Raw genomic sequence first — 22,726 nt, 5'->3', positions numbered from 1 at the left:
AGGTGACATAAATAGAAGTCATTGGGTCCACATTTTCTGAAGTACCAAGCAACGGCACGGTCTCTGAAATGCCGAACAACGGCACAATCCCACAGGTGTTGAGAACCTAAACAGTCTCTCGGGCCGTGGTCATCAAAAACGCTGGGAGACTGGTCAGCTGAGGTTCTGGAAGACTGGTAAGTGTAGACTCTGGGAGAATGGTCGACGCAGATTCTGGGAGGTCAGACAGCGCAGACCCTGGGAGGTCGGTCGGCGCAGACTCTGAGAAGTCAGTAGGCGCAGACTCTCGGCGGCTGCACGTCAGCGGAGACTATGGGCGGCTGCACATCAGTGGTGACTCCGCATAGAACCGAGGCCTCTGGCCCGCTGCACAGCACCAAGGGCTCCTGCCTGTTATACAGCACCAAGGGCTCTGTCCCGCTGGACTGAACATGCTCAGGTCCCCTAGACTGCACGTGCTCCAGGCGGAAGAGAGGTTGAAGCGGGAAAGGGCATCGAGACCCATGTCAACCTCGTCCTCTCTTGTGGCCTCCACGGTTCCAGGAAACTGTAGCCAGACAGGTCCACTGAGATTCTGCAGAACTGTATGTTGTGGACTCAGGACTGCTATAAACCACGGGCTTGGCTGAAAATCGAGGACTCAGGACGGGAGAGAGGTTGGCACTGGACATGTCATTGGGAGCCAAGTTGAACCTTACTCCGTTTATGTCCTCCACGAGTTCCAGGGAATATAGCCAGGCGGGTACCCATAAAAGACATGCTTATTGTGGGGTTGCCCGCAAAACACGTAACAGTAGAGCTGACAGACAGGAGTTCCGCCAAGCTTTTAGTAGCTTTGCTGCACCTTTCCCCTCCAGCAAGATGGCTGGCTGATTTAGCCTCCTTAATTCTCTTAACACATATAGCAGCATCTTGAAACAAACTCACAAAACTGTCTGGCTCTTCTTTAGGCTGAAGAATGACACAATTATGAGATGTAAAGATGAAAAAAGAGCCTGTGGCCCTAATGCCACTAGGCTGAGAAACAGATGTAAATGACGTAAATGTATTAGCAGTAGATGTATAAATGAAGCGTATCACCCAATGAGGAATAGAGTCCTTTAACGACGGTTTCTCCAATACCATCTCTCGAGATTCCGTCAATAATCTCTCCTTTTGGTACTCACTGCTAGCCCCCTTCCACATGTCCTTTAGCACCACCAAGTCAAAAAGAAGATCACAGAATTCATCCCACATAATCTCCCCCAAACTCAAAAAGGAGTTGGCTGAGTCCATAGTGGCTAGATTCTACTATCATGCAATGGTCAGTGCAATGGCAGACTCAAATGCATGACTTGAACAGGGAAACAAAGGTAAGTAGATTCATTGCTCCAAGAACAATGCAGGCAAAGGTACAACAGGAGCAGGCAACAATCGTCATCGGGAAACAGGCAACAGACCTATAACACTGATGCAGGCAAACGTACAAAATGAGCAGCCAATAATCGTCGTCAGAAAACAGGCAAAAGTCCAAAAATACCGAGGAAAAAACACAAAGGAAAACGCTGGAGAGAGTGACATACGGACCACTACAATCTGGTAATGGTAAGTGTGAATGGTGAGTATTTAAGCATGGTAATCATACAGGCAGGAAACAAACAAAGCCAGACAACTGAAACGAATGAAGACAAAAAGTGAATTTCAAATAAAAATAGGAAGTCCAGGAAAACAAACAGGAAATATGCAACCCACTACAACAGAAACGCAACAAAACCAAAACAATTACCGCCAATTATATTTGTTGTTATTTACCGAGATCCAGAACCTTATTCAGATTTTTTTTTTTAAATCGTCAGTTTTTTTTAAATTCCCTTATAACTTTTGAATTATAACTACCTGACTAAACTAAAGTAATTAAAAGCTTCTACACTAGATGCCTGTGACAGTGCTATGGCTAAATTTAAAATATTCCAACAGCATTTAATTTAATTACGTTCCTTAATATAACAGAGGACCTTTATGTTAACTTTAGTCCTTGCTGGATACATTTTTAGATGGTGGTACGACCTGCCTACTGATGACTTTAGACTCTGTTGATCCTCTCAAAACGATGATGATGAAGGAAAAGATAACTAGCACCTTGGTATGACTTCCAAACTTGCATCTCAAGAATATTGTTGTGAAAACTTGAAAGTAAATGGCGTTCCACCAAACTGGAAGAATCTTGGTTAGATTGGCAAGACAGTCTGAAAATGTATAAGAAAGTCCCTCAGAAAAGATGAGACTATTACTCATCACTATTTCTAAAGCTCTGAGGAGCGACAACTTTGTGAGCTTCTTTAACGATAAAATTATAATAATTCGAGATAAAATTCATCACCTTTTGCCCTCAATTTCTAACGGTTCCCCTTTAAACACAGTAGCATTAGAAAGAATGACAAGACCTGACATTGACTTAGACTTCTTCTATACTATAGACCTTCAACAATTAATGTCTAAGGTCTCTTTAGCTGAGCCATCTACCTGAGCCATCTACCTGAGCCCATTCCAACAAAGCTACTTAAAGAAGTGTTGGCCGTGGTTAACACTCCATTATGAGATATGATCAATATGTCTATCTTAACAGGTTATGTATTGCGTTCATATAAAGTAGCTGTGATAAAACCTCTCCTGAAAAAACCCTCCCTAGACGCTGAGGTCTTGGCAAACTATAGACCTATATCTGATCTTCCCTTTCTCTCCAAGATCCTTGAGATGGTAGTCACTAATCAGTTATGTGATTTTCTACATAGCAATAGCTTATTTGAGAACTTTCAGTCAGGATTTACAAAGCATCATAGCACACTATATGAGACAGCACTGGTGGAAATGACTAATGACCCAACGCCTGCAGACAAAGGACTTGTCTTTGTCCTTGTTTTATTTGATCTTAGTGCTTAAATCCTTTTCCTGGCCTAAAAAGCTCTTAGTGCCTTAGTGTCCCACTAGACCACTGCGCTCCCAGAATTACTTACTTACTAGAGTTACTTGTGGTTCCTAGAGTCTCTAAAAGTAGAATGGGAGCCAGAGCCTCCTCTCTTTACCCTGTCTGTCTTAGTTATGCTTTCCATTGGTGTGCATCCATGTCCCAGAAATGCTTGTTACTAACCTAGTTCTGGGGAGTCATTCCCCGGAGTCCTTATGTTCTTTTTTCCTCAGCATGTTTCCTTGGATCAGGGAGGTTCCGAAATCATGGTTGTAGCTGTCGCAGTGGTGCTACTACACGTCCTGCAATGCCCTGCTACATCCTGCTGCGCTCTGCGGTGCCCTGCCACATCCTGCTGTGCCTTGTAATGCCCCACAGTGCCCTGCTATGCCATGAACTAACTGGAGGGAACTACTAGAACTGTTGGGTCCTTCTAGATTATGAGGAGTGTGGTCTAGACCTACTTTATCTGTAAATTGTCTTGAGATAACTCTTGTTATGAATTGATATTATAAATATAATTGAATTGAAAATTGAATTGAAAAAAATGACTCAAACTGATTAACAAAATAGTTTACGATTAATTTAATAGTTGAGAACTAATCCAGTAATAGATTAGTTTTTGTAGCTCAGTTTACATGATTAGTGGGACTTAGTTACCTTGCAATACAGCTGAATTCTTGGGATAGCAAGAGATCACAAGAGAATCGTGGGATCATATATCACATGAAAATCCAACCCGAAGTGTTTGAGTCTAAACTACCAGCGGACCCAACCAATCAGCATCCAGTGAGGTTCTACTCTCAGATGTGGCCGTGGTTTAGGCGTGTGTGACCTCTGTGAATGTTTGTTTTGAACCACAATGGTGGACGCGATAGACAGATGTGCATGCCCTTTTCCAAAGTGTTATTAAGCCTGCGGTCCTGGCGTCCTTCTACCTGCATCCCAATGCCCCCCAGACCGCTCTGTTTCTTTGTTGTCCCCTTGGAAGTAAGATTCTTCAATGGGGGTTTCTGGAGGGGCAGCTGCTTTAGAGAATAGCAAATGTAATTTTTTTTTTCATTTCACGTTTACACGATGCATTCTGTTTTCATAGAGACAAACAAACATCTTTGTTTCTGTAGTTTCTGAGAATTTAACTGGGTCAACAAAAAGAGAGCAGGGGAAGACTAACCCGAACCCTAAAAACAAAACTAGCACAGACATACATTTCTCTAGTGAAATAAACAGAATTTTTTTCTACTTTGGCAGAAACGTGTGTTCACGTCAAACCCTTGTGCAGTAAGAAACTAAGAGAGAAAATGCTTCCAGGGTCTTTAAGGCTACCCTTTAATGTGACAAAAGGGTTTTCAAAATGAATATGATATATCTGGTGGCGGATAGTACAGTGTAGTAGTATAAAGGGTTGGGAAAAGCTCTGAGCTGCAGTGACTGCTAATGATTTGGGTCCCTTACACTTTAACCTGAGACCTTGGTGGGTCCCCAGTCAGTCACCTGAATCATTCCATACCGCCTCCAACCAAACCAAAAAATGATTTAAACCTTTCAGAGAAAAGATCTCTAAATTATTCAGCCTTGCCAAGAGTTACGCACCACAAATGTGATGATTATTTAATTGTTGCAGAGGCCTCATGACATATTTAAAAAGGCGGTGAATTATTAAGTTCTCACCTTCACGGTTTGTCCAGCTTCAGGGCCGTCCTGGTGGGAACAGAAAGAGGTAATTAGAATAGAGTTGGGCATTTAGAAATATTTACATCAATAATTTAGACACATTTTAATTCCTGACGAGCTACAGTACCTCACTTCTTTCTTCCAATTAACAAAAAAGCTTATTTCATTCCCTTCTATGCTGACATTTACTTCTCTATGACCATTTATTATTTCATGTTTCTTCCAGTGGAGGGACAAGGAGACTAATTTGTATTTTTCTATACTTTTTTCATGGAAATATACAATAGCTACAACCCATTCTTATGGCAGTTAGTGAAATGGTCACGTGATTTAATCTATTTGATTTGTGTACACAAACACGTTTATCTTGTTTTCTTTTGTCAGCACGTTTTTTAAACAAATTTATTTCAATTGGAAGCATCTTTTGGGATCACTGCACGATTCTCAATGAGAAGATGTCGTAGCATTACTATGGTATAGAGTAGTACGAAAGCCAGAAAAATTAGCATAGGGAGGTTGGTCAGGATTGATGGGTCAAACATAGGACTTTCACCCTGGAGTTTCCTAAACCCAACCTGCCCTGCTGTATACAGTTATTTAAAAACTGATGGCCATCATGAAAAACACAAGATAGACGAGTTTGTCTACAAAAAATAAATAGATTAAATTACTTAACCATTTCAGGAAATTCTGTGAGATTGTGTTATGTAATACACACATGAGTAGATCCATGGATTACATACACTATTTGTATTGAAAGATATAGATAAAAAAAAAGAACTCCATCATATTAACACTGTATACTAGCCTGTACAGACTTTTATGATAGTGCCGTTACAGTTATTGCACACAGTCATTACTAAAATGGGAATCATCAGTTAAAAAGGTAGAGAGCCAAAGTGTTCTGATCTCTCTTTTTCTATCTCTTTCTTTGAGGCTGACTGCACTACTTCTTCATCAGCTGACAATGAAGCCCTTTCAACACGTGTCTTCTTCTCACACTCTCAGTCACATTAGGTGTGATCACATTCATTGGGATTATGATTTATTTGTTAGAAGATGATGACTGGAATTTGCATGGCTCTCGTTTATATCACACAGTGTGGTGAGAAAAAAAGAACTCTGATCAGCTCCTGTGTTATTTTACAGTCCTGATCTACAAAACTAAATAGAGCGTTTGTGTCCCCAATCCAATGATCTTTTTATTCTTCTTCTTTTTGTTTTTTCGTCAAGTGAGGTTGATTTGTGTGATATTATTATTTGTCACAGGAGTGGCGTACTGCAGAGAACAGTTGCCCCCTCCTGCAGAGAGTTCCCCTTTAATGTGTCGGCTGGAACCCGGGAGCTGTCACAACTAATCTCCCATCATCAATTCTCATCACCTCCCAAGTCAAAAAAAATGATATCCAACTAAAGATTACTCCCCCCTTCTCTCTTCTAACCTGCAAAACAATTTTCTCTGACAGGACCGCAGAGCGAGCTAGCTGCCATTTTGATATTAGCATATATATCAGTGGTTATGCAGAACAAGGCCATTCAGTCGGAGACCACAGCCTGTCTGGGTGTCAGAGTCGGCTCCGTATTTAGCTCCCATCATACGGCAGCAGAGCCCATCCATACTAAAAAGCATCAATAGGCAGAGAAGGAAAAAGTACTAATATATTGTACTCAAGTAAAAGTACCGATACCTTGATTAAATATTGTAAGTACATGTGTAATTACCTACACAGGCCAAAGGTTTGGACACACATTCTCATTCAATGCGTCTCCTTTATTTTCATGACTATTTACATTGTAGATTATCACTGAAGGCATCAAAACTATGAATGAACAAATATGGAATCATGTACTTAACAAAAAAGTATGAAATAACTGGAAACATGTCTTTTATTCTAGTTTTTTCAAAGTAGCCACCCTTTGCTCTGATTACTGCTTTGCACACTCTTGGCATCCTGTTGATTTGCTTCAAGAGGTAGTCACGTGAATTGGTTTCCCAACTGTCTTTTAGGACCTCCCAGAGATGCTCAGTACTTGTTGGCCCTTTTGCCCTCACTCTGCAGTCCAGCTCTCCCCAAACCATCTCAATTGGGTTCAGGTCCGGTGACTGTGGAGGTGCAGCACTATATATATATATATATATATATATAATTTCAAACCATTTTAGATCAACTATAGTGTAGTTGGCTCCCCACTACAACTTGAACTTGATGCTACAGTATCTTTAAACAATCCCTTATCCTTCAATTTAACCGGGCACCAATGTGATGCACTCCGGCTGTAAATTGGTTTTGATCCGTCACCACACCAGGAGCGCTTCAGACCGCCCGACTCGCAGATATTTCTCACTTCTATTAAAGTTAGTAGTCTACATAAGGGCTCTTCAACGTCCTAAGCTGAAGGACAGACCAATTACCCTATTTAGTTGCCCCTACTGCATCTATTGTATACCATTGAGTTACTGTAAACTTTGCAGAATGGATGAAAATAAATGGATATCATTTATACATCATGTTTTACTGTAATGTTATAGTAAACATACACTTTCTATGAGCTTCACTATTTGGCTACCATAGGGGCAACGTTACCTACAGTAAACCTATCTTGAATGTGTTTTTCACAAGGCCAATTTATCTTTGCTAATTTTCTTTTTTTACACAATCTAACAACCTTCTACGATCTCTGGTTTTAAAGGGTTTCTCCCATTTAGTCCAGTTATGAACATCACAGATTTTTGGCTGTGTCATAGTTGCTAAAATAGTTTAGTGATGTCATATACGATCGTGAGTTTACACAGCGTATTTTATTTTGAAATCTGAACGAATGCTCGAACCCTTCCACTTCCTGCACTTCCTCGCGGTGCCTTCAGAAATAGACCTGGCACGTATTTTTAGCAAAGCAGCGAGGGGAGTCACTTCTGGGACGCACCGCGGCTGATAGAATAACAAGCATTGTCTTAAGAGCCCATGATTGCTGTTATATAATGTGCCTGTGTAAATGTGGCTATATACCCTAAAGGCATCCCGTCCCTATCCACATACCCACATGGCTCCTGTAACAAAAAACTCACGCAGTAGTGGGGAGTTAGTTTTTACCACTTGCCTGTATGTTGCCTGCACGTTTGCTTAACAATACAAAGTATTCATTGAAGTCTAAGACTCGTGTGGACATTTGGATTCTTTGTAATTGCTGCAGCACAGGCACGCCTGGTGGAATCTAGGGGTCAGTGTGAGTTTTACCTGGATGGCAATGGTGAGGGAGGTGGCATTGAAGTGCTTCTCCACCAGGTTGGCGACTCTCTGAGCGGTGCTGAATAAGTCTGTCACTTCTTCTGGTCTAAGGTCCCGAAAGCGCTCCACCGGTCTCCGGGGGCACACCAACACATCTGAACAAGTTCTGTTAAAGAATTCTGTGCTGGAGACACATTGGAATATTTCTAACCCTTAAACAGAAAAGTTAACTCATCTCGCACACATTACAGCAAGTCTCTCTTGGCTTCACTGTGACAAACCATTTGGAGATCTGCAGCTATGAAATGTGACCAAGTCTAACAAGTGGTTTAATTTGTGGATAGCTGTTGTCAGGCAACAGACAATAATTGAAGCTGGGTTCATTAATTGTTCAAAAACAGGGACTGATTTGATCATTGTGCGTTTCAACATCCAGTTGAGGAACAAGAAAGAATTTGATAGCAAAGCAAACCAACATCATTAGGTTCCATTACTGAAGTTATTGGTGCATGAATAACAATAATAGTTTGGACTTTATAAATTATAGAGTGTGGTCTAGACCTACTCTATCTGTAAAGTGTCTCGAGATAACTGTTGTTATGATTTAATAAATTGAATTGAATGTTACACCTTGCCAACACAAAGCCACTGAAACACTCCAACTCATGATGAAATGATTAATTGGACAGCACAAGATGCAATGTACTGTATGTTAGATGATATATCCACATCACATAGCCGCATAACTGCACAGTTACCATAGCAATCAGCCCGCCCCATCACTAATCTCATGCTGTGAAACTATCAATCATTTCATTTATTTCTCACTTGAAATTGTAAAACAAATACAATTTTCAGTGTGATTTTATCCTGTCAGTTCCTACACTGTATGTATTAAAAACTACTAATAATAAATTGATAAGATCCGACCATACCAGAACAATTTTACACCTAAAGCGGACCTTACTTGAATACACTTTCCTGTCTCTACCATTTGGCGTTAATAACTAATGACAGAAGTATGTTTTCAAACACTAACTGATAGACAATGACTCAATGATGAAGGACAGGAAGCAGGAACACTTGTCCTTTCATGTTCTATCCTGGTTATGTTGACGTTTATTAAAATGTTTCTTGCAGGAAACCTTGCTGTCCTTCAGATTTTAGCTACACAACAGATCCTTTAAATGCACTTACAGAGTGAAAAGAGAAAATATTGTGTTTGGGCGGATCCCACGTTTTGAACAGAGCTGGGCGATATGAAAAAGAAATCAAGTATCACATTTTGTACCAAATACATCGATGTGGATATTGCAGCAATGTTGTAGGGCTGACTATTGGTGCTTTCACAAAATATTAACACAATAACAGTTTAGAGAAATAATCACCTATAATGTGGATGCAATGACTAAAGACTGTGTAAAAACAAATAATCAAACAGCTAGTAAGTCTGGTAAGTTCAGAAAACAACATCACTTTACTGTAACGCGGCCTTTAAAACCAGGAAAAGAAAACACTTGTGTCACATCAGGAAATTGCAATGCCCAAAATTTAAGACTTCTACAGTAGCCTCATGTATCGATGTTGATATAACATCAATATACTGCCCTGTCCTGGTTGTTTATTATAGTACCTTCAAATGGGCTGCTGTTTACTGTGTGCATGAGAAGAGTCCATATGATCCAGACACTGTTCTTCTTTTCATTGGGGGATGCTCCAACACCGATTCCACTATTGGAAAAGAGCCTCCATTACAGCACAAAAGGCTGGTATCGGCAAGTAATAGAGTTTATGCACCGAACTGATACATAATTTACCTCGAAGACAGTCTACTTTAAAATACTTTACTTATGTTCTGTTATAGTTGGTCGGTTTGGTGGTTATGACTCGCTGTCATATTGTATATAAAAAGAAAGTTCAAATGAATTTATTGTTTATGTTCTCTCATGTTTCACAAAGAGTTAAACAACAATGATTGCAATGATATCACATCCATACAGGGAATAAAATATATGACACAGGCATCGGATCGGTACTCTGTATTTTTGTTATTTCCACTCTTCATTCTAACCCCAACCGGTCGTCAGACACCGCCTACCATGAGCCTGGGTCTGTCCGAGGTTTCTGCCTTAAAGGAAGTTTTTCCTCGCCACTGTTGCACTGTTCCTTGCTCTGGAGGAGACTACTAGAACTGTTGGGTCCTTGTAAATTATGGAGTGTGGTCTATCTGTAAAGTGTCTTGAGATAACTCTTGTTATGAATTGATACTATAAATAAAATTGAATTGAAATTGAATTGAATTATTGTCTACCTACCATGTCTTTAACATCCTGGTTTGCTTGTCTGATTTAAATTAATTATTTTACTCATGCTTACAGGCAAAAGAGTTTTAGTATGTGTGAAATCTCCAACACGCAAAGACAAACGCACAAACACATTATGTATAAATAAAAGCTTGCCTAGTTTCCACCGTTCCCATTATTTCTACCAATTCAATTCAACTACCCGCCCTCCCTACTTCAGCAGGCTAAAACAGGCCTTTTGTTAGAAAACCACATTGAAAATGTGTTAAGTTAGACAGTATGCCATAGAATTAATATTACACACCAACCTTAAATCCAAATGCAGTACATTCACTATTAACAATAGGGTGAGGCGTTTCTCTCTGACAACAGCCTACAACTTTGCAAGGTGGTTCTAATTTTAACAACCCCCCCATGTTTGGCTCCTCACGATCACAAAAAGAACATGAGGCAGAAAAAACATTATTGTGATAATTATTTTTTTCCATCATCCAGCAGCCTTTATTGCATCTGAGCTTCCCCCAGGAAAAAGGAAGACTTAAATTGTTATTGTTATTTTTGACCACTTATTAAATCACTCCATCGGTTCATCATCTTTTTTTAGAAGACTAGCGCAGTTCCTGTTTGGAGCAAATTACGTGGTTCCTCGTATTATTTTTTGACTCAAAACGTTATCGTGTAAATTCTCACAAACAACATGTGACACAAAGAGCAGTTCTTGCAGAGTTGTCGGCAGGCGGGCCCGTGAGAGAGAAACATCTCATCCCAGGGTTAATGGTGAATGTACGTAATTGAATTGAATTGGTAGAAATAATGGGAACAGGGGAAACTAGGCAAGCTTTTATTTATGCTGTACATGATGTGCTGTTTGTGGGTTGGAGGTTTTACACACACTCTTGTACCTATAAGCATGAATGAAATAATTAATTTAAAAAACTGAACATTGCGCGACAAGTGTAAAGTACATTCTCGTGTATAATCATAATTTAGCTTGGGTTGGCAAAACGTCAATCTTTCTAATCATCTTTGATGCAAACTGGACTTGACTAGCCATCATACAAGTAAACCAGCATGTAAAAGACATCAGTTACACTTATATTGCTTATAGTGTAAATATTCACCAGCAAGAACAGAATTCAGACCCTCTTTCTCCCCTTATGTCTAAGTCACTATTTAAAAAAAACAATTAAAATGTCAAAACAATATATCTTTAAGAAATATATAATGTGAAAATGTAATTTAGAAGTGCATGGTATATAGTACATAAGAAGTACATAGTAGCGGGAAATACAGCACGCCTCCAAGAAAGAGTGAAACAACACTTGAAGAAAACTGATCCATTTCATTTAAGTCATAAAGGTCATGGAACATATTTCAAAGAAAGCTCTAATCCCACGTCAGAGTGATTGCACACAGAAAAGTAATCAAGCTCACTGACAGAAGTAAGACACAGTTTGATGAGTGGTGCGGCCACTGCAGCAGAGCGCAAATATCCAAAAGGCTTCAGGAGCATGTTGCTTTCCTTCATGGGTCATTTGATCAATAACAGTGGCTTAAGGGAACAAAGTGAGAAAGGCGTCTTTGGAAAGAACGATACAAGAAATGAGCAAAGAACATTGGGTGTTGCTTTGGCCAAGGATGGAGTTGAAGTTGAAGGAAGCTTTAGATCCTTTTAAATTTGAGGGATCATTGATGACAAACTAACATTTATAATAGTTTTAAGGAAATTGTATCTACTCTCTGCCACCATCTTCAAGTAAGTTATTGGTTTTATTTTGAGTAATAATATAATGTTAATACAAAATGTTCTAAAACCAAAACCACCATCTTTCCCAAAACATAAAGCGGAGAGTTAGTCATCTGTTTGTTAAAGGTCCCATGACATGGTGCTCATTAGACGCTTTTATACATGCCTGAGTGGTCCCCTAAGACTGTATCTAATGTCTCTTTTCTATAGACCTTAGTGGTCCCCTAAGACTGTATCTGAAGTCTCTTTTATATATACCTTAGTGGTCCCCTAAGACTGTATCTGAAGTCTCTTTTATATAGACCTTAGTGGTCCCCTAATACTGTATCTGAAGTCTCTTTTATATAGACCTTAGTTGTCCCCTAATACTGTATCTGAAGTCTCTTTCATATAGACCTTAGTGGTCCCCTAATACTGTATCTGAAGTCTCTTTTATATAGACCTTAGTGGTCCCCTAATACTGTATCTGAAGTCTCTTTTATATAGACCTCAGTGGTCCCCTAATACTGTATCTGAAGTCTCTTTATATAGACCTTAGTGGTCCCCTAATACTGTATCTGAAGTCTTTCCCAAAATTCAGCCTTGGTGCAGAATTACAGCCACTAGAGTCAGTCCCACAATGAGCTTTGCTTAGTATGTGCCATATCTGAGTCTGTAGCCTTTGAGGAGGAGAAAAAAATGGTCATCATCATGTAGGCGCTGTAGCTGTAACCAACTGCCACTTTGCTCGCTGGAAAGCCATGATGTCTCTATATCATGGGTGACATGACAAATTCTCTGGGCGGGCAAAGCAGAGAAAGGGGAGGTAACCGTTGCCCTTATGGGGCAGATCGGCCCATCTGAGCTTTCATTTTCTTAAAGGCAGAGCAGGATACCCAGGGCTAGGTTCACATCTATCACCATTTCTAGCCACTGGGGGACCATAGGCAGGCTAGGGGGACTCTTATTAATCTTAAAAAAAACTCATAAAGGGACATTTTCATGCCATGGGATCTTAAAATGTAAAAGCTACAGCCAGTGGCCTGATGTCTTCTTTGTTTAATATGTCCCAAACCCAATGTGTAAAACCGACAGTTGACTGTTCTGTTAAGTGCTGGACTACTGGCTGGGACCAACTGTCAGGCAACCAGAAAAGATTTAAGGAAGTCCTTGGCAAGTTGGATGTTTCATGGAGTTTTATATATGTGGATAGTGCAACATGGCAGATCTGCTTGGTTCTTTGGGGAATGATTGTAATGATTTACAAAGCATCGGTTTAGTGCATTTCCCCTCTAACTGGGACATTTTGGGACCAATTGGTGGGATTATTGTAAACAACGTACACACCGCAATACACTGTTAAGCACCTTAGCACCGCCCAAGACGTCTGTGATTGGTTCAAAGAAATGCAAACAACCCTCCAAAACATGATGGTACTGTATATCTCAAGGAGTTTATCCTAATGAATATACTTTTTCATGACGTTTGCACTTCAGCAGCTATTTGAATTTGAATTTAAAGTTAAATCAAAAAATCAATTATCATGACTCACATAAAGATATCATGACCTGAGAGTCATAAGGTTATTTCTGTCTTTTTGACTTAAATGTATCCAAAGAGCTTTTGGTGTAAAATAGAAAAAAACGTATATTTGTAAAAATATATTTAAAGAACACATTAAGGCAGGCCGAAAAAAAACGAAAGAAACCTATTTGTTTATGTCAGAATATATCAATAATAAAAAGTGGAGCATCTCGGAATCAATGAGAAATTCAAGTACTTTGATTTCCTTCACAATTCAGAAGCATGAAAGATGGTGTATAATGCCAACTCAGTGAAAAGAAAATATTAACGCAGCAAGCAATACAAAAAAGTGAAAGAGACATTGGAGTTCATTCCCCTCCCGTGAAACAGCATCCTGTTGCGCGACGATGATTACATCTTAGCATTTCATGCCACAGTGGCCTCGTCTGGGAGCCATTCATCTCAAGAGCCACAAACAGAGGCACAAATGATCGGTTTGCTCTTTTTTTTCTCTCCGTATGTGTGTGTGTGCACCACCAGATGTCACATGACCTGATATCTTTCTTTTGTCTGTGCTGCCGTGTTGACGGAGCTCTCCCACATGACAGATGAGGGGCGTCGAGGCTGGAGAGCTCAGAGAAGCAGCCCGAGCTTGTTTACATTGTGTTGCTGGATGAATAATGTCTCAACAAACGCATTAACCTTGACAAGTTAACCACTACTGTATGGTCTGAACTAGAAGGGACGGGTCTAATGTCTCCTCTATCGCACTCACCAAAACACAAAGGCATGTTAGAAACAACACGTGAATTAAACAGAATAGCAAAGTACATTTCTAACTGGAGAGCACTCGCTAGAAAGGGGAAATCCATATTATCTCATCAAAAAACTAAATCTTCAAAACTGGACAGAGAGTTAAATAGATCCCTGTACTAAAACTCTGCACAGTAGATACCTCCATCTAAGGAAAAAGCTATTCAAATCATCAACTGTACATTCCTGTGTTTATTTTTAGTACTCTTAATTTCCATTGCCTCCACTATGCCTTTTTGATCGTTGTTAAGCTGCTTTCAATGAAATTCAACGCTTCCTGAACAAAAATTGCACGTTACAAAACTTCTGGCAAAACTTCTAATCATTCTTTCTCTTGGTCATTTTAAACAAGTGCAACAGTAGTTAAAATCATTACCAAATGAAACCAGAAGAGAATCTCAGAGCAGCAGTAGACTGAGCAAATGAGTGGTTGAGTTACTAGAAGACAAGTAATTCCACCTGTCCTCAAGTCATTTATTCAAGAATTAGTTTGCTTCATTGAAACATTTTGCATAATGTCCCCACAACCTTATTTCTCAGAGAAACTTGGTTCCTTGTGTGCATTAATCCCTGTTACGTTGTCGGACTCAGTGGACAGTTAAAAAAAGGATCAACGTTGATGCAGCACAACCAAAGAAATCATCTTCTTTATTCCACACATCCAAAACCTGGCGCCTACATTACCCATAATACAACTCGACTGACGCTTGTTTTGGTCAGAGATTTTGTTTTTTTATGCTAGGAGCAGCTAAAGGACTCAGGCAGAGATGAGGAGCGGACTACAGAGGTCTGGTAAGCTCACTTCTTTCTAACGCCACACAGCCAACTCCCACTGACTCAAGTGACATCATGAGGGAAAATTCTCAGATTTCATGCAGTTCTCTCTGGAGCCACAAAATGCTTTGGATGACTTATTTGAGGTCACCTTTAAAGTTTGAGTTCAGTTTAGTTTTTATGCTCACCCATTCTCTCTGGTGAACTTTCTTGTGTTTCTGTCTCACGCACGCAGATAGCGAGGCTAATTTGTTCGCTTTGGCCGATAGAAAGTAGATTTTCATTTCTGTAGATTTCTAAAGTAGATAGAAAGTAGAAAGAGATCGCCCATGAATCAAATCATATATTATTCAGGGATGTGGACCTGCAAACAGGCATCTTGTAATGGGCGTCCTGAGGGTTACACTGTTCTTCCACTGTGTGTACTGATAAGGGCAATTTTTTGCCAAATGGACTTTGAGTGAAATTGAATTATAGTTCAAGCAGACAAATCTGCCTCCAAGATGAATCTGCCCTCAGGGTGGAGGTCAGGGCGAATGGTTGGATGATCCTAACTATAACTGTGGCAACCATCGTTTGTTTAACATTACAAATGCTACTGATTCATTGACTGTCTATAACAAATGGAAGCAGCATCAGTGATGTCACCCATTGGTTTGTGGACAGCGGTTTTGAAGGCAGTGGTTCGCATTTTGGTAATCGCCATCTTGGTATGTTGGGAGCTAGAAGTGACCTTATTTGGACAAAAGGGCCGAGCTGGGGAGCATGGTGCATCTAAGCTAGTGTTGTGCGGTGTTTTAATGGCGCTGCTTAACGCTATAAGAGGAAAAGTCAAATTTCAGCCAACACGACTGTGATAATCATACCAAACTATACATCATGATTTGGTGGGGAGTAATCTTATTTCTCTCAAATCAGACATTCAGCGCCCCCATATAGCCATAATGGAATTATTTATTTCATAATCACATTTTCATACACTGTGATGTTTCCACTGTGAGATTGGCAGTCGACTCAGGCTTCATAGATGGAATCATCAAATAGCCGACTGTTCAGGGTCACCCTTATGTGATATCTGCGAGAAATCAAACATATCAAAGGCGCATGCTATGATCATGTCGTGCAACTGTTGTATTAGGGTACCGGCACTTGTTTTGGTCCAGTTAAGGCACTGCTGCCCATGTGTGCCACTTGCTAGGTGTTGGTGCACACTGCAGCTAGTGAAGCTGCTACTGGACAAATGACTTTATCCTCCTTAACTGCCATCAAGAGAAAAAAGGGCAGCATCTGGAACTTATCTCGTAGTTTTGTTGACCAAACTTAAGACCAAATCTTAACCACAGGAGTGGCAGATCATGAACGATTCTCATATCATATGGGTCATTTTTAAGATACATACTATTTTATTGTAATTGGACGAGGACTTGCCCATCGAGCACTTTGAACACACTCAAGATACTATATAGATATACTAGATTTAACTATATGCACTGAGCTAAAGCATTGCTGTAGAATGATCCAACATCCAACCCCCCCAGGGAAGCATTTTGCCATCTCTGGCTGCAGCCCCAAACTCAATCAAGTAGTAGACTATAGACAAGCCTGGCATTCTTTTCATCAACTCCACCTAATACACACAGTGACTTTTCACAAGGTGCCAATCCCTCACTCCTTTCACTGTATGCCAATACACACAGCACCTTTCAATGAGTATCTACAAACACACACAACAGCACCTTTGTTCAGGGGATCCCAAATGGCGTGGGTCTTTAGCGTGCCAGGGGTGGTTGATTTCACCCCCACAACTATTGTGTGAGTGCTAGAGGGTAGAGCTTTCCATATGTCTCTGCCTGGGCCAATCTTATCTTCGGCTCTTAACAGCCTCTACCCTCAGTCTCCGGCCGGCTGCTCCAGTCGGGGGGTTTGAAGGATGAGATTGAAGAGCTTGAGCATTTCCATATAGTGAGAAAACCATCTGCTCATATCCCATTATTATCTGTCACAACAGTTATTTGACTGCTTTCGTCTGATTCACTCCCGGGGTCGTGGTGCATGTAATAAGAACAAGGCATCACAGATTGGTTTTACATTGCAAATGCAATCATTTCTTTGAGGGAAAACATCTGTCCCTGTATTTTCCGTTCACACTCCCAATGCCACACTGTCATTTTTACACTACTACAATGACTTCAGCGGAGCCTGAAAACCCCCTCGGAGTGACCTTCCTCCTCCTCTCCGGCTCAGTATCACACCAATTTCACACTACATACTAATTCTAATATAGTTTGATTCTGTGGGCTGTTCACACTGGAACAAATGACCAAATGAAGTAGACTTCATAATGGCCACATCCATGATAAAAGTGCTCCAGGTGGGAGTGTGGTGTTAATAGATATGACTGTGTCAATGCTATACCATGAGCAGGCAAGGGCGGGGGGGGGAATGGAAATGGAAGGAGCTCATCAAATGAATTTATTATATGGAATATTGGTAGGACTTTACATTCCAACACGATAATAACATGGTGTATTACCAATATTCAGATATACATATGGTTATCATCAAACCCATTCCTAGTTATTACATTGGTAATTGCATGTTACCTTCTTATCACCTTATTACCCCAATATTACATATTATTACTGTGATTATATACCCTGTTATTACCTTGGTAAATACATGTTACTACCTGTATATTAACTCCTTATTTCCATACTGTTACCTCACTATTACCATTTTATTACAGTGGTGGAATGTAAGTGCTACCGGGATATTTTATCACATTTCAACCATGTACACACATTGTGTTTCTTCTTTTCTGACATCATTTTACCCGGCATGTGTTTAAGTTTCTAGATATTTTTTTGTGTATTGTTGTTTTTGTGTTTCTCCACAGTTGTAGAATCACTGTCAACAATGTGCTTTTATTTTTACTACGTGTAAATAAATCTGCTTTACAAAGAAGATTGTAAAGTGTCACTGATGACTTTACATGGTGTAATTTGGGGATTTAGAACTTACTAGGGATTTGTCTTTATAAAGTAGACACTAACATCTCGTCGTTGACACCGTCCCCCCTCTTTTCATTATGCTATGTAAAAATAGAGTAGCCACCATAGAGTGGATGTTGGCTAATATATAATATGTATGCCTACAATTGGAGCACCTATGTTAAGACTGACCATTTTTTTTCTTCTTTATGGGTCAAAAGTCAAAGCGTTGGTTAGGTCTGCAAAGGAATTGGGGAAAAATGTCAATTGACTTCAAAGAATAAATGAAAAATCTGCACTGAGTAACATGGCTGATCCAACAGTGGCTCCCGTATTTCCAATGTTTAGATACATGCTATGCCAAGAGCAGCTATTCAATACTCCCCTAGCCGTCCTTGAGGAGGTTCCAGGGGGGTTCCCAGCACAAAGGGGAATCATTTACTTTTTAACACAATTGCAACCATAAGTAACACATTGACAGAATGTATAACGATTTTGGTCATGGGTTTCATACACTTTCTGTAATAAACCATCTAAATGCAAAAGCCCTATCAGTTAAAGGCCCCTGGGATAAAACTTTCCGAAATGGGGGTCCATGGTCTGATCTGCATCAGTTTAGGAGTCCTTGACATGAAATAAATTGGGAACCGCTGCTTTAGAGAACTATAACATGTTTAGCCTCACATTGTATTTGGGATTTATTTTTATTTTTTATTATTGGTTCTTATTGAGAAGGTCAGCTTAATATTATGCAAATTAAAAAAATGTAAGCCATCTGATTGCTCAGTTGCATCAATGATAGTGAGTAAACCTAAAGCTTGAAACTGCAAACAAGGCCTTATGACACGTCTGAGTGACACACTGGGCCCTGTCTTCCTCCCGCGGCGCAAGTGTCTTTGCTATTTTAAGACCAACGCAGTTGTTAATTTCCCGTCCCATGGCCACGTTATTAAAAAGCAAATGCACCTGCGCCCATCTGTGCGCTGGTCATACAGGCAGGTGAGTTCAGGTGCATTCTGGGTGTATTTCCATCATGAGGCAGCAGAAAGTGATTGCACCATTAAGCAACAAAAACCTGGTCTAAAGTCAATAACGCAGCATTTCATTGTATATTTTAACATTAGTAAAATGTGCCTAGGCTTATGCGTAGCACGCACACACTGTGCTTGTTACACATTCACAAGGAAGCGCAGCGCAGTGCAAATCCCCCATCATAATAGCAATGCACCAAGGTAAACACACGCCTTGCTTTTAAAGAGAATGGGAGATGACACACTGATTGGTTGATTGCATGTTAAGCCCGTAACACACCTATGATTAATGAAGACACTAAGTATAACCCCTTTGAACCATGCGCCTGGCGCACAGAGCCTTTTTTACCGTCGTCAACTAGCAAGAGTGGATTTGGACTTGCCCTGCCTGCACCTGTGCCAGGGTCGTGCGCTTAGATCGTTAAAATAGGGCCCCTTGTGGTGAATGTGTCATATGTTTGTGTGTCACTGGGACAAAACTGAAACAACTCAACTAAGTCAACTAAGTCTTCCTATGCTTTGAGGAAGAGGCTCGCTGCTACAACAATGAGACTGAAGTGAACAACAAAAACACAAACTCACACACTCTCTCCCTCTTTCTCTCTCAAACACACACACACACACACACACACTCCCAGTATAACAGGCTGTGATGAAGGCAGCAGGCCCTCAAATAAATCAAAATGCCCTTTCCCTTGGCAGCTCCAAATCCTGGACGGCCAAAACAAAGAGATCCATCACTGCTGCTGCAACAATTGGCTCTTTCTGCCTGATTACAGCTGGCCTAAAATGGCCCCCATCACCCCATCATGCCCTGGAAAATGACACACTGCTACTGACATGGGCATTCATCTACACACAGATATCAAAGAGAAAGTGAGGACTATATGTCTGATTTGTGTGTATTATGTGCATGGTAGTGAAAGAAGAAAAAGGCCAATATGGTGCATTTCTGCTTTAACATCATCAAATTGCAACAACTTTAACTACACCTTTTTATTTTCTGTTTTGAACTAGTACAGTTTGTTTTAAATCAAAAAGCACATAGGTAGGGCTCACAGTTTTCTAATACGTTTAGGACTTATTTTTCATCCTCCCTTTCCAGAATATTTAAGCCTTTCATTTTGAGACTCAGTCACGCAGAGACACTGAGAAAGACATCACTTTTTATTTTGTGCCTAATGGACTCAAGTGGGTAGTCAGTGCCATCGCGGCAATTCTGCCTAGACATGAGTGATGGAGGATGTTTTGTTTTCACATGCAGAAAGAAAACCATTACATCAACCCCACGCCCAGCTGAGAACCCTTTTAGCCCTTTAAGCATGAAATAATACCATCTAATTGTGTCTAAATGTCTCCGTTTAGGGGCTCTGAAATGCTGCAGTAGTGTGGATGCGAGGTATAAAGGTAACAAAATATTTTTTAAAGATTATATTTTTGGGTCTTTTTCCCTTAATTTCAGAGTGACACTGGCAGGAAAGGTAGGAGAGAGATGGTGGATGACATGCAGCAAGGGCCCCAGGTCAGAACCAAACCTGGGCCGCCACAAAAGCCTCAGCCTACATGGGGCGCACGCCCCAACTGGGTGAGAAAGAGGTTGACCCATGATTTTTGTTTTTTAACCAAAACGTAGTAGGGTAGATGGGCCCTTCAGATGGCATTCATCAATTCATCGTGTAAAACCACCAATTGAAATCATGAGTAAACTGATTCTTTTAAAGTGGTTCGTTCAAGTTAATCAGACAGACTTCAAATCTTCTCAGACAAAATGTGCTCTGTGTTTTGACAAAAGAACAAAGATAGGAGTATGTATAAAATGTATTGTATTTCAAATTCCCAGTGCTGAGGCTTGCTGCGGGCCCTGAACTCTTTAATGTCCCCTCCTCAGTTGGCTTTTGTTCCCGGGCCTTGGTGCTGCACCTCCTCCATCGCTGCTACACTGCACTCCCAACAGGGACAGCTGCACAAGTAAATGGGCTAGCATATTAACTTGCAGTGGGGGCTCATGGTGTGAAGTTTTTAAATGTGGCGTGTTGAGGAGAGGGAATAGCTTGATATATTAGTGCCACCCTGAGGTTTTTTTTTCTTTTCTCTTCCAGTTGGCAGGATAAACATAAGAGCACCGAGCAAAGATGTCTTGAGCTGTGGAACAGCAGATGAGTGACTTCTTCAGGATTTCAATTTAAATTCATAATCCACTGAAATAATAGTGCTGTGAAATAAGAGTGTGTAAAAGGGAACGTTGAGTTCATATTTTGCTTTTCAGAGAAAATCCAAATATAGACTTGTTGTCTTTACTACAATTGGATCAATTGTTTTTTGACTTGCGTTGGTGGCTGGATGAATCCAGTCAGGCCAGGGTCCCCCCACATTGATACCTTATATTTTATGTCATTTATGTACATCTTAAATTTACAATAACCTAATCATAGTCTAGGTTTCAAGGCATCTGAATAACTGCACACACTTCCAAATTGTTTGAGCAATCATCCGATCACATCTCTGTTGGCAGGATAAAGAATGTGGACACAATGTCCCTACATAGCCATCTAGCTACCTAGCTAGCTGTCTTCAATGTTCAATGCTGAGATTGGTCCAACCACAGCGAATGATTGCTGAACAACTCCTGCTTCACAGTGGTGTACATGTTAACCAGTGGTGTATGTCAACCTGGGGTTATTTCATAGAGTGTATAAGTGTAGCCGAAACATCTGGATTGCCCCCTGAGGGATGTCTGCAATTGCCCCATCAATGTAAGCGGATGGGACAAGGGCCCAAAAAAAAGAAAAGAAAAGTAAAATACATTTTTTTACCAAAGATGGTTTTCTGTTCAGTTTGGTTTTTATTATTTATTTGGTGCTACAAAATCAGGTGACACGTCATGATTGACGGCTGGAATTGACTCATGTTTGGTTGGACGTGCGTATGACATCGATACAGTGGCTCCACCAGCCCAATGATTACTGCGCAGACTCTGGTTCCAAAACTACAAGATGGAAGGGCCCGTATCATGGAGACATTTCCTTTTCTCTTTTTTTTTGCAGTCCAGGATGTCAACCAATAGTGATGAAAACAGCAGCCATACTCGACTGACAAGTGTGTGCCAATGTTTTGACTCTGATATGATGGTCAGGGCTTTACTCCCTAAGTAACTCCCCTAAGTCCCTTGCCAATTAGACACTGGATGTATTGCTTATTTTAGCAGACCAGGTTATTGGCCATGGGAATTATTCAAAATGTGTTCTCACATTGCCTAAACCTTCCTCCACAGCCCCGCGCAGGAGGGTCTGGCTAGTCCACACAGCATTACGGGATGGGAGAAAAAGTATTCTAGGTAATTGGTATTTCTTTAAACCAATCTCAATCATCTTAGGTGGCACTAAGCACCAGACAAAGCCAGGGTGCCTCTGCAAAATAGCCTCAGGAAGGAACTTGTTTTGGTGGAACATGTGTAGGTTCAAAAGTAGTTTTAGTAGTGCAACAGAAACCTCAGACTGGACCGATAGTCTAGCTAGCTGTCTGGATTTACCCTACAGAGATCTGAGGAGCAGGTAAACCATAGTCCTCACAAATCCACCAGAGGTTACAAGACCGATACAAAGGTGTGGGAAATCCCTCGAAAATGAGTGACATCCGGCAAAATGTCCTGTGGCACCTAAACAATCTAGGAAATGCAAATGGCATAGGCTAGTCAAAATGCAGTGGGGACACACTAGAGTG

General features: G+C 40.6%; 1 protein-coding gene across 2 annotated transcripts in view; it reads right to left on the bottom strand.

Annotated features, from left to right (window-relative positions):
• fhit (fragile histidine triad diadenosine triphosphatase) overlaps positions 1–22,726 on the bottom strand; it is a 369,059-nt gene that overhangs the window by 78,794 nt on the left and 267,539 nt on the right. For both annotated transcript variants that reach the window (XM_034869177.1, XM_034869176.1), the window contains exons 5-6: positions 7,855–8,000; positions 4,616–4,645 (exon numbers count right to left, since the gene is read on the bottom strand). In XM_034869177.1, coding sequence (XP_034725068.1) covers positions 4,616–4,645; positions 7,855–8,000 — 176 coding nt within the window. The remainder of the gene's footprint in view (positions 1–4,615; positions 4,646–7,854; positions 8,001–22,726) is intronic.

The sequence above is a fragment of the Etheostoma cragini genome, chromosome 4, assembly GCF_013103735.1.
Source record: "Etheostoma cragini isolate CJK2018 chromosome 4, CSU_Ecrag_1.0, whole genome shotgun sequence".
Taxonomy (NCBI): Eukaryota; Metazoa; Chordata; class Actinopteri; order Perciformes; family Percidae; genus Etheostoma; species Etheostoma cragini.
Note: the sequence above shows the minus strand (reverse complement) of the source record. Positions and strands in the feature narration are given on the sequence as shown.